Source organism: Erithacus rubecula (genome assembly GCF_903797595.1).
Source record: "Erithacus rubecula genome assembly, chromosome: 1".
NCBI classification, from domain to species: Eukaryota; Metazoa; Chordata; class Aves; order Passeriformes; family Muscicapidae; genus Erithacus; species Erithacus rubecula.
In genome coordinates, this window is record NC_136658.1 from 102,724,804 (window position 1) to 102,737,922 (window position 13,119).

Genomic DNA, 13,119 nt, shown 5'->3' on the forward strand with positions numbered 1-13,119 from the left:
AAAATCTTTAAGCCTTGTTTCCCACAACTTTTCTGGTTATTCTATGAAAAACTTGTGGATAATTGCTTGGGGAACATAACCAACTCTAATGGACAGACTCTTAGGCCAGATTCCTACAAACACATGGATTCAGAGCATTGAGATGCTAGAACTTTTTGAATTTTGATTTTACTGCCATCTCAGAATTTTTTTAGCTAAGCATCCTCATCTACCATGCTGGTTTTTATGAGAACCATATCACAAAACCTCCTTTCTCTCTAAAGAGAAAGAAAGCTAATTGAGGCACAATTGCTTCAATAAATAGGCAGTCTAGAAACTTTTTAGTGTTCTAAAAATAAATCTTTGCAGGATGGGTCAGAAGTAAAAAGCAAGTGATGTGATTATTTCATTAAAATAGAGAAGTCACTCTTTCTAAGATACTAAAAAGAAATCCACACTGGCTTTGTCTATCCATTTTTGTTAGGGTAACATATATGTAGTCTTGCAATATCTGGCTGTGATATTACAGTCAAAAAAGTTTCTTCTAATCCTGTAAAAACTATTTGGTCTTCTTAATATTGTCAGTATCCTTGATAATATGTAAGCAGACTATCATAATACTTCCTGATTTAGCACCTTGCAATGCTTATGTTTACTGTGCAGGTTGTGGCTGGATGATAATGGGGAAAAGCTCAGTGGAATAAAGGTATTTCATAGGAAGTCATGAGCAGTGCCACTCACCTGCCAGTGGAGGATTATATTCCAGATCAAACCAAGAGTCAGCTTATGATTTCCATCCACAATATCTGAGCTCCCTATATTTACCAAATCAACCTATATAGAAACAAAACAAAAAATTGTAAAAGGTTAATAACAAGCATAAGAGGTTGGAAGGAGATGATGAGATAGGCTAAGGAAAATCTCCCACTTGGCTTCTGTTGTTCCATAAACATACAATTCACATTTTATAAATGGCACAATTAGTGTTCTGGAAAAAAAGAGCAGTGATCTGGATCTCCTATTATTCTAGTTACAGCATATTGTGAAACATAAAATGAAAAGTAATAGTTATAATAACTCAAATATATTTTATATTATGCTTTTACAATTACAAATCACATGAACAGAAAAATAAACACTACTCTACTCTGCTTTATCCTTAGCTTACATAATATAATTTTCTGAATGTTAACACAAACACATCTAGGCACTTTAAGAACTTACAAACCCAAGACATTATATATTAGATTAAAAGAGAACTTAATTTTCCCTAATTAAATTCTATAATATATAAAGAAATATGTGTTCCGGCATACAGATAAAGCAGTGATTGTGATCTAAGCAAGTCTTTTCCACAACACATCATCCAGTAATGTTGTTTTCCATAATTTTATCATGCATTTAAAATTTCATAATGCATCATTATTTACCACCATGGAATTTTCCTTCCTCTACATGGGAAATGATCCTTCACCCTCCCCACTTTTTATGCTATCTGAATAAGGAAAGCAAATTCAGAGTTATAAATGGAAGATTATAAGCTGTCCTGCACATTTGGATAGAATTGAGACTCTAAAATTGGTATCCTTGCTGTTTTTCAGTTTTTCATGGCCAGAACTGATGCTTTTTATGGCAAAGTACCCCATTCCTTCACAAACTATATTCTACAGTCTCTAGTGCACTTCTGAAGTTATTTGAAGTTACATCTGCAAATTGACTTAAGATTTTCACCCTTGAAACAAGCTGCTTTTTTTTTTTTAACGAACTACAAATTAGATATTTCATCAAGAACTCTAAAACTCTCAAAGAGCTCTTTTCTTCTTTTCTTCAAGAATTTGACATTTTGTACTAAAAGCACATGAGACTGGCTATTTATTCTAATCATCAATGCCTTGGAACATTTCCCAAATGGAACTTAAACTTTGCATGCTAAATTTAAATTGGAATCCCTTGCAGCAAATGACACTCTACCACGTTTATTAGGGCAGTGCCTGCATATTCCATATTTTTAGAAGTGGAAGCCTAAATACATCTGTTTTACTGAAGCAGAGGAACACTGCCCAGTTTGCCACAGGGAGGTCTAAGCCTACACTGGAGAAACCCCTCACTCCTCACATTCCCCATGCTCCCCCCTCAACCCAATCACTTTTCTATGAAATCGAATGACTGAAATGGATTGACTGGAAGCAGCAACATTTTTCAGTGTTATCACCCAGATGACTACAGAACTTCAGAGCAAAGATGGAACGTGTCAGCAGAAAAACTTAGATTACTCACAAGCCTTAATTCACTTTAGAACTACTGATTTTGCATTCCTGAAGTCCCAGAGAAATAATTTGTCAAATTCTTGAAGCTTAGGGAAATAATTTCACAGGCAGGTCTTTCAACTTCATATTGACAAGATACAGTGTATCTTCATATATAATATACCAATTTTTTTATAATTTTAAAGGTTTTCATTAGATGGATATGATGACCACTGGATGACCACTTCACTTTCTAAAACAATGGGGTTTTTTTTGGAATAGGAATACTCTCTGTTCCCTTCCCAGATTTGAAAGTGACTATTACTGTGTTCTGGAAAATGAGTAAAAAGCACACCAGTGAATTCAGCTGATAGGCACTGAATACTTCAAAAAGATTTTTTCTCTGATTATTTGTAACCAGTTATGCAATCAAAACCTTCTTGTCTAGTGTGAAAAAATATATTGACCATTTTTTTCCCCAAAAGTGTCAAATGCTGCAGATTTTGAACAATTTGAAGCTTTCTCTTTTATTTATTTACATCAAATTCCATTAAATAAAAAGAACAATCAAGCTGGAGGTCTTTATGCCAATCTGTTAAGGTCACTTTCATTTATGTACAAATCTTTAGGTAGATTACCTTAGATTTATAAAATCAATAACTTTATTCAGCATTTGAACTCAAGTATTAGTGACTCCCTACAGCTATCAAGAAATCCAATATAATATACAGCACAGAATACATTATCTTTGTTTTGTCACCTCTTACTGTTAAGTTTAAGCAAGTGTTATAGTCTGTTTTTTTTTAATTTATTCTTGAGGAGAGATATGATAAAATTAGTTGGCCAGAGGAAACGTCAGCTAAAATTATGAGTCCATTAGAATGCCTGCATAAGGAAGATAATATGAGAACATTTAGCAAGAATGATTCACAGGATACTGGCTTGAAAAATCAATCTTTACAAAGTAGAATTGAAAGTGATATTGATATGATTAGTGTTTTAAATCATGAGAGACAGATGCCTTTGAAAGTTAACAAAAAAAAAATTGAGTTTACAGATTTCATAATTGTCAGAGATTGCGAAAAACTATTTTGGTTGGCAGCATCTTATAACCAGCTATGGACAACTTCTTGTATTTAACTTTTAAAGATTTCTTTTAAACACCATTCATTAGAATAAAATCATGCAGGTTGAGCTGTCTTTGGACAGCACCCATTACAGATATATTAGCAAAAATTTACTGGAAGAGAATTTTAAACTCCTTGAAACACATTTGACCCTGATGCTGAATGACAAATTATCTAATAATGCTGCTTTGACTCCAGCTCTTTTATACTATAGACCAAGATGTTTGATTCAACACCTAAAAAGCATTTTGTGTGCTGTCTACAGGCTGTTCTGGTCCTACCTGGCACAATACTTACATTATTTCTCTGCAAAACGTGGATTGCTTTGTTGACATTATTCAGAGCATGAACTCTTGTGGAGCCCTTTTCTTTTGCCTACAAAGAAAGTAAATCAAACTTGACTGTCCAGAATGTAGAGTGCACTATATGTAAGTCAAATCTTATACTACACCTGTAGTTTTCAATTTCACAACTTTATGAGAACAGAATACTAAAAAACACTGGGCTTATGAAGCTTTCCAACATGAAATAAAGTCAATTGTGAAACAAACTGGTAATTTTAGTGAAGGAATAGTTGAAATGAATATAAAATTAGGTAATTCCAGGTTGTTGTTGTTTTTTGTTTTTTTTTTTTTTTTTTTCATCATGATTGTCTTCTGCTATGGAAACTAAATAAGCATCAGTTTGTTTAATATTTAAAAGTATAACATCTCTGGATTTTGATACTCATTCTCCCAGATTTCTTATGAGGAGATGCTGTACTTATAAAGTCCAATGAGGAACACAAGAGAAGATATTAAAAAAAGGGTGTGACTGTGTTACTTTAGAAATTCCATGTTAATAAGAGCAAGCAGTTCTCTCTTTTCAGACAAGTACAATCAGACAAGATGGACCATATTATAAAATTATAAAACCATTCTAATTCTACACACTAAATTCTATTCCATCTAAAATCCAGATATCTAAATGAACCCTGACTCAGTCTTGTTTCTCTGTGCATACAATAAAGTAGAATATTTTCATTTCATGTACATGTCTCGCAGTATTACTCTCTAATACAGCTTTTAGTCATGTTTCCTCACTTTCAAATGAAACTGAAATCTATTCAAGATTCCTAAAAATAGTTTCCACAGGTCCTCATTAATGGCAGAGATTAGTGAACATCATCTACTACGATTATCACAGCTTTAAGACTTCAATATACAGTAAATGTGTCACAAAACACATACAAGTTTTTGGCCTGTAAGGCATTCCAGGAGCTCCAGAAGTCTTCGTCCATCTCGAAAATCATTAAAAAGGTCTTCAATGTGACGTCTTCCACACTGAAATGAAACAATCACTCTGGTTAATTCAAATGCCAAAAAAACAGTTATTAAAAACAGATCAGAAAGCTGTAAAAAGCCAGTGTTAGAATATATATGGAATGTGAGACACAAAACAAAAGAGGAAAAAAATTTAAGTGCACAGGATTCTTTCACGTTTCCCATTCTGTCTTAAATGGAGTTCTCTTGTTTAAGAGACAATGATGCTTTATTTCAAGTATGCCATTAGTTCAAACAAATAAGCCAGAACTGAATGCTAATATATCTAGAAAACAAAGAACACTTTGCAATTAGGGTGCAAATCACAAGTAAAAAACAAACAAACAAACAAACAAACAAACAAAAAAAAAACCGGAAGAAACAAGAAAAAAACCCCAAACACACAGGAAGTGGTATAAAATTTAGTGCCTAGTAGGTGCTCCTTGTGTCAGGAAAAAAACCTGGAAGTACACAGAGAGAGATGAGTCAGACTTACTCTAGTCAGGATCATAGAAACAGATCTATGTTAATAGGGCATGGAATTGTACTGGATTGTGGCCTCACTTCTCTAAGTGGCTGGCAAATTACTCACATTTTGTACTTCACATCAGTGAAAGATAAAAGGAAATACTTGTGATTTTCTCCCATATGACAGTGTTAAAAAAGTCACTCTTTCTAAAATTCAAACCAAGTTTCCCATCTGATGTTTTGATTGAAGCATGAAATATTGAAAATATAGTCATAATTTTTATTGTCTAGTCTCTAAGCAAGTTTTACATGCACCTATGCATTTTTAGATATTTTTGTATTTATGATACCTATTGAGAACCACAATAAAAATAAGTTAATATTTTGTGCCATGCAAAATAGTTTCAGATATCCACATCTTTTCTAATTTGTGAAGTTTGATGGATGCTTTGACTGATTTGAGAGGAAGTGTCTGTATTTTAATTTTCTAGAATTGATGCCATGCTGACCTACATTGTTCATCTTCCATTTTTACCACAGGACAATGTAAAATTGGGAATCCATATTATAGAGAAAAACATTTGCTTTCTTGTCAGCAATGCTGCTCTGGTAATCACTGCAATCCTTATTAGAGCTAGCTGGGAATTTTATGAAAGATATTTTGTTAGGAAATGCCAATTTCTTTGGAAGGTTACCTAAACAGAAGACAGAATTAAGGACAGTTTCCAGAGCTAAATTAATGTTTCTCATCAATACATATTTGTGGGTACAGCACTGACTTCAGTGCTATTAGCTATTCTGCCATGACCTTTCTCTCTGACTGCACTCCTGAAGCAAAAGCTCCTTTCAATCCCTTCATTTTTTGATAAGGCTTTGTTTCTGTTTCATGGAACAAACAAATCCACAACATCACAAATTTTCTAGAGCAGTGGGAATCCATGTTTTCTAGACAGTTTTCACACTGTGCCCAACATTTTCCAACTAAGCTAATTTTTACATAACACATATGCTGCCACTTTATTAAATATCTGAAAACCAGTACTGAATAGATACACGTATAATTTACTTGCACTACTCAACACCTTGAATTATCTGTTTAAGTATTAATACCCAGCAACTCTATTTCCTGCCTCACATTCAGTCTGTGAAATGGTTTTCTAAAAAAGTTTTACATTATGGGATGAAAAATCATGTGCCATTATGCAAGTCAAGTCATGTATAGAATTCCTGCAATTGTAGAACAAATTTAAAATTAAACATGGAACTAAATCAGAGACCTTATTTTTTTCCCTAATCTTGCTGAACAAAAGTCATTTTTGCAGCAGGGAAACAGAAGATCTATGCACTATAAAGGAGCTTTTTCACATTCTCTAGAAAGTTGGAGTGATCAATAGGCCCCTCTATAACACTATGAAATAGTTGCACCCATAATGCTACTGGATCTCTCTGGGAATACGAGCACAATGATATTTTGACAATGGAATATAATTATATTGGTTTGTATCATACAGGAAAAATAGAACTAGCCTTCATAACTGCCTGTGTCTCTATCTTTCCTCCTTTTTGCACCATTTAAGCTATTCATAATGTTTATGTTGAAATCAATCTAGGTAGTCAAAAATTCTGCTTCAAAAATAATATGTTGTTTTGGGGTTTTTTTTTGGTAAAGCTTTTAGAAAGAAAGTAAAGACACAGCACAGTAGCATCCCCAACAGGACATATTAATTACAAATGTATTACAAGTAAACCTTAGACCAGAAGTTTCATCAATTGTTTAGGGTCTTGGAAGTATACCTTCCATTAATCACAACTAAAAATACACTAAGGCACCATACACTTCATTCTAAACTGGAGGAAGACTGCTGTTTTTCTGGTAATGGGGTAATTATGTCTTCTTCCTCAGACTGAATGTCTTCATTGGATTGGAGTTGCAGTAAGTCCTGAGATACAAAGGGCTCAAAGTTGCATCAGGTAAATTTATTGTGTCATTGGAAAGTGTATGTTAACTCATCCTTTTGAAAATAGTGAAAAACCAAGCATGGCTTTCTTGCCAAGCAAATGCCTAGTCATTTGCTATACAGTCTTGCTGAAAATAAGATGCTTACAAAACTTTTTTAGGTTGTGACCTAAAACCATTGCCCTTTACCTAAGAGGAATGAAAATGTTCAGTAGACTCTCCTCTACCATTTGTTATGCATGTTGATTTATTACTCACCCTATATTACAAACTTATCCAAAACCTAAGTTTAAAAAAAATGCCCAGAATAGCTTCAGTCTGAATTGTTGGTTCTCATTCAATTGTCTTTCTTCAAAATCACAGTGATGGGAGAGATGGGGGGAAACAAGAGTGAGAACGGGACACAGGAAGAAATGAAGATACTGAATGTGTAGCACATTCTTTCATTAAAATGAATTTTCATCAGAAGCAGAAATTCCTTTCTGGGAGTAGAATAAAATTTAAATCTAAGATAAGACTTTGTTAAAATCTGAATGACTAGAAAGACTAGGGATTTAAGTGTATGACAGTTTTATATGCAATTTTAATTTACTGTCTTTCAGTGAAATAAAGGTTAAAACACAAACTTTCTTGGTTAACTGATAGAGATGTTGACTGCAACTGCTGATCTTTACACAATACAAGGGGACCTGAAGGAAATCCAAGGCATCTGTTTTAAAAGAAAATTACTAAAAAAACATGATACATACAGGAAGATAAGATTCCTGTTTTATTGTGGATTTAATTCACCTTCCAACTTAAATAATGACTGAAGAAATAAATTCACAAATTACACTGGTATGGAAAAAAAATCCCAAAACTACCCTACACTAGACCATGGTCAACTGCATAAACCATAGTCTTAGAACTATGTGGTACTGCACAAGTAATATGTGAGGAAAATGTGGAATTTCCAGTAAAGTCTTCTCCCAGGTGTTGTAAAGGAGTGAAGCATACTTAGAGTACTCCATGTAATAACTCAACTGCATGTGCATATTCTAGGATGCTTTCAGTATCAAGAAGACTAAAATTACATTTCTGACATGTTCCAAACAAATAGACATGGAAATAGATAATTGCAGTTGCAATTTTTTTGGAGTGAATGCATTTGGTATGTCAAAACATCAAGCTTCTTCCTACTTATCTCACTGTTGTCTATTCATTGTCATTCCTGTGTTCTTTCCAAGGACTTTACAATAGACCTCATTGTCTCTATGTAAATTTTACAAACAAATTTTATCAAACAACTAAATTATTTAATCAACTTATTCATCAGATAGATTATGGAGGAAGCTAATATTGTGGGAGGTATTACATGAAAAGCTGGTATTCTGTGAAAAGCTCTCTATTTAGAGCTACATGCAAGTTGGTAATTATTAAAGACATACAGAGACTATAATGAAATAATTAAAAAATAACTTGCCAGAGAAGGCACAAAGACATCTGTTCATGAGCATTGGCTCTCCAATGAGTTAAAGCTCAAAAAAAAATTGATTAGCATAAAACTGTTAGAGATTATATTTTCTAATAAATTAACAGAGGCAAATTCTGCATTAAAGGAAAGTGGAGCAAAAGGAAAGGAAATAGAAGGGGAGAGCTGGGAAAAGAGGGGAAAAGAAAGGAAGAGATGGTGATTAAGAGCAAATGTTGAGTTTCATGTGGGGCCATGGAGAGGACATGAGGAAGTGGGATTGAAGGCATACCATGACCCTAGAGCCACAGCTGTGGGGATGGCAGCAAAAACAATCACGAATGGGGGTTCTTCAAGGAAAGGTTTTGCTTCAACTTCCAGTGGACAGCTTCCCAGGCAGAATGGGAGGGCTGATTATATTACTGACTCTATGGAAAGAGGTCCTAGTCCACTTCTAAGAGAAAGAAGTGGGGAATCTTGTGATCCAGATCAGAGGGCCCTGCCCCAGTCAGGTGGAGGAGAGGGATAACCAGGATTACTGGACTGTGTGGATTTGAGGGCCTGGAACATCAGCTCCACGCTGGGCACCACAAAGATCTGTTCTGTTTTCAGCTCAGTTTGCAACTAAGCCCCAAAGAGCTGCTCACTCACTTCCCCCACCCAAGCCACCCACAGCCCAGGGGAATGGGGTTTGGCATCTGTTAGTGGTTAGTGAGCAATTGCATTGTGCATGACTGGCTTTTCTTGGTATTTATCTGTATGGCTTTTGGTTGTCTTTTATTTTTTTTTTTTTTTAATCTATATTATTCTTATTCTTGTTCTTAATAATAATAATAATAATAATAATAGTAGTAGTAATAAATTCATCTCAACCTTCAAAATTTTCCTTTGGATTCTCTTTCCCATTCCACTGGGAGGAGGAGGAGGGAATGTGGAGTGAGCAAGCAGCTGCACGGTGCTTAGTTACGAGCTAGACTTAAACCAAAACAAGTCATAAATTTTCTCCCTCAAAAATGAAGGGTAGAAATGCATTTCTATTTTTTAAAATTCATAAACACTTAAAATTTCAAGTAATGATTCTATAATAAAAGCTCCAGCAAAATACATGATAAAAGAAGATTGAAACACAACTATTATTTGAAGTTCTTTAATAAGCATATATTTTTACTGTTTCCTAAAAATTTCATGTAAGAGATACATTTTCACATTTTTAAAAGAAGAATTACAAAGAGTAAAAACTTGGCTGAAGAAGACATCTCTGACTTTTCTTTTGCAGATAAATATGCACTCATATTAACTTTTTGTTCCAGGCAGACTAGACTGTAAAAAGATTATTACAGTAAGACAAGTGTGATGCTATTTCTTATGCAATTTACAACATTATTGGCTTATTATTATCAGTTCATATGGGAAATCTATCAAGTGAAACTATCAGCAGATGGAGAGAGAGAAAATAAATTTAAAGAGAAAAGGCACTCTAAAGACAGGGAATTCAAGGTTCATCATGGCACTAGACAAAAGCTTTAAGATTGCATTCGGGGTACATAGGAAAGATCAGCTTACAATAAAACTAACAGACACCAAAGTCTTTCAGACTTTTAGGACAGGTAAATAAGTGAGGTTAGATATTGGGACAAGACTTTGACTCCACAAGGGACAGGAAACCCGGACTGCAGAGCTTGGAAGGGAGCTGCAGTGAATTCCATCTGTGCCCCAGCATGCAGGGCTGTGGAACAGAGAGGCAGATGTGCCCTGCAGTTTGGCCAGGACCCCAGAGTGCTGCTTGATAATTAAAATACTTAAAAGACAAGGTACAATCAAGAAAGGAAGAAGGACATAAGCCATGAATATTTATATAACTTTTTCAAGTAATTGTCTCAAGTTCAGTTTGTAAATCTCTAAATTTTGCTGAATAGGTGTCAGTTTGAAAGAAATATAAACTTAGTTGGCTCACAGATGTTACCCTTAGCAAGACTTTAAAGAATCAGCCTTTTTTTTGCAGTGAAAATATTTGATGTCTCACTCTGTGAAACAATAAAGAAATTACATTGAGCTACTCTCGACAGATCTTTTAAGTCAGTTTTAATAAAAGAAGGACTATAAATACTTGTTCTTGCTCTGCTAAAATATTAAAAGTTCAATTTCTCTCCCCAACATCCTTGTTTCTGGTTTGTTCAATTCTGCTGGGAAGTTTATCAAAGTGAATGACATTTTCTTTCATTGATGCTGGATTACTATTATAGCAGGAAAGGATATTGTCCCACTCCAGAGGGAAGAAAGATGCACCAGGCATTGTTTAATTAGGCCTTAGGTTCACGGACTCATGGAAACATCCAAAAATAACCTGCCAGTCAAGCCATTCTTCCTCCCTTCAGCATTCTTTTCCCTGTTAGAACATGGATGCAGCCCTTCTGCTGTGTTGGTCTGTTGGAGATCAAACACTGCACAAGCACTTTGCTTCCTCACTGTCAGGGATCCAATGTTTCCCAAGCTTTATGATAGACATCTCTTTTTGGTTTTTTTTTTTTTTTGCTCTCTAACCTAGTTTTTCAGGGAATTACATAGAGGAGGAACTGATGGACGCCAGTGTTTTAGAAATGACTGCTACTGACCAACTGAGAGGAAGCTGTACAACCGTCCTCTAAAGAAGTCACATTATTTTTCCAGTCAGAGAACGAAATGTTCCTGTGTCTTTCAAAAGAGGAACAGCCACAATGTCAGAATCAGGCCCAGAGCACCCAACACTACCCTTAAAGAGGGATCTGGAGTCCTACCAATTGTCTGAAGGCAGCTCATGTTCATGGACAGGACACACACTCCCAGAGCAGAAGATGGATTCATGTACAGACCCTGAAGTTCGGGGATGATACCAGATCCTGCTCGGACTTCAGGTCTTGTAAAAGTGCATTTTCCCCTCAGCACAGTAATTTTATTTCTCTAGTGTCATTACAGACAAGGACATTTGCACACACCTAAGTTTCTGAGGAATACTGTGTTATTTGCATTCTAAAATAAATCAAAAAATCTCATTTTAAGTTCCAAACATTCCTAGAACAGAAACAGAGATGCATTGACACACACAATTATTTTAGTATATCTACCCCTGTCTCCTTAGCTCCCAGAAACTCACCTCTGAACTAAAAGTAATAAATGTGTAATTTTAAATATTTTAAAGGAAACAAAATTTCTGTTTGGCAAACAGTGGGAATTCAAGGTTTGCATCTACTGCATTTCTTTTAAACAATACAAAGCTTACAGAGATACAAAAAACAAATCTGGCAGCTGTCTTTTCCACTAGTGTAATCTAGCCAGAAAATGTAATTGAAGCATTTCTTATTTTGCAGCATATGATGTTCAAGGCCATTAAGTACTTGAACATGGACTGGTAATGGCATCAAAAGAAACCTGCTGGAAGTGGGAATGAAAATGCACTCAGCAAGTTAGTATTAGGCTTGAAGGGTGAGTTGTCAATTCAGAGTCAAGGACAGGAGCTCTTCTTTTGACAGGACAGCCAGCTTCATGCAATCTAATAATTGACTGCAATGAAGTTGCTTTTCAAGTATAAACATAATTGTGTTCCTCACTCTACAAAAAAGAGCTATAAAGAAGAAAACTACAATAAACTAAAAACTAATTTTATTTTTAGTTTTATATAAAATGTAACTTTCGGTAGAGAATGAAACATTAATTATATTTAAATGTTTGAGAATATCTGCATTGTTTTAATTTACAATGTTCAGGTATTTTGGGGGGCTTTAGTGGGTAGAGTTTTAACAGCATTTTTAACCAATAGGAGCTGAAAAGATTAAAATGCAGGCTTTTGGAAAGGAAGTGCCAGCCCAGTTACAGGTGGAGAAATACAAACTATAAATACCAGATGCCAAATGCAACAATTTTGACTAAAATTCTCATTTAAGAGAGGAACAGTTTGACAACAAATTGTTCCATGAATATTTGTTATTCAAGTAATTTTTTTCCCTGCAGATTATTATTTTGTTATTAGAAAACAGAATAAAAGTGTCTTCAGTCTTGATGAAAATAACAAGCTTTAGTGCAAAACCTCAGAGAGCAGAGAAAGATTGTGAAATTTTTGCCTTTTGTCTTACTGGTGTTCTGCATCTTAGAGAACAGCTTAGTTTTTATGCCAAGAGATCCAGGATACACAGCACATACTGTGTTTCCTCACATATGAAGATGCCCTTTCTGACTTAGGATTTTCATCTTATTGACAGACAGGGTTTTCTCATCATCTTAGAGTTTGAATCATGTCTAAACAGAATACAGAAGGTGTAAAAAGGGTAAGTGGAATTTCAACGTTTTATTTTGGAATACATTCAGGTACATAATCTTATCTTTGAAAAGAAATAAAATCTAAAAACCTCTTATACTGTCCACACTTACAATAGGCAAATAGTCAGGCTTCTAAATAGGTGCAACTGTAATCAAAAAAGCAACTGCAATTCTCATGAATAGGAAAATAAAAAGAACAAATTCCCTATTTGCAAAACACTGCTATTACTTGAATTATAAATGTATATAAAAAGACACAATCCTAATCAGTTCTGCTCTGACTAGGATGTGAAACAGGCAA

The 13,119-nt window shown here is 34.6% G+C and overlaps 1 protein-coding gene across 12 annotated transcripts in view; it reads right to left on the minus strand.

The window, feature by feature from the left end:
* The window catches only part of DMD (dystrophin), a gene marked incomplete at its 3' end in the record, with an annotated part of 1,131,161 nt that overhangs the window by 768,939 nt on the left and 349,103 nt on the right, over window positions 1-13,119 (minus strand). For all 12 annotated transcript variants that reach the window (XM_079310888.1, XM_079310881.1, XM_079310887.1 and 9 more), the window contains exons 3-5: window positions 4,582-4,674; window positions 3,650-3,727; window positions 721-813 (exon numbers count right to left, since the gene is read on the minus strand). In XM_079310888.1, the coding sequence (XP_079167014.1) occupies window positions 721-813; window positions 3,650-3,727; window positions 4,582-4,674 (264 nt within the window). The remainder of the gene's footprint in view (window positions 1-720; window positions 814-3,649; window positions 3,728-4,581; window positions 4,675-13,119) is intronic.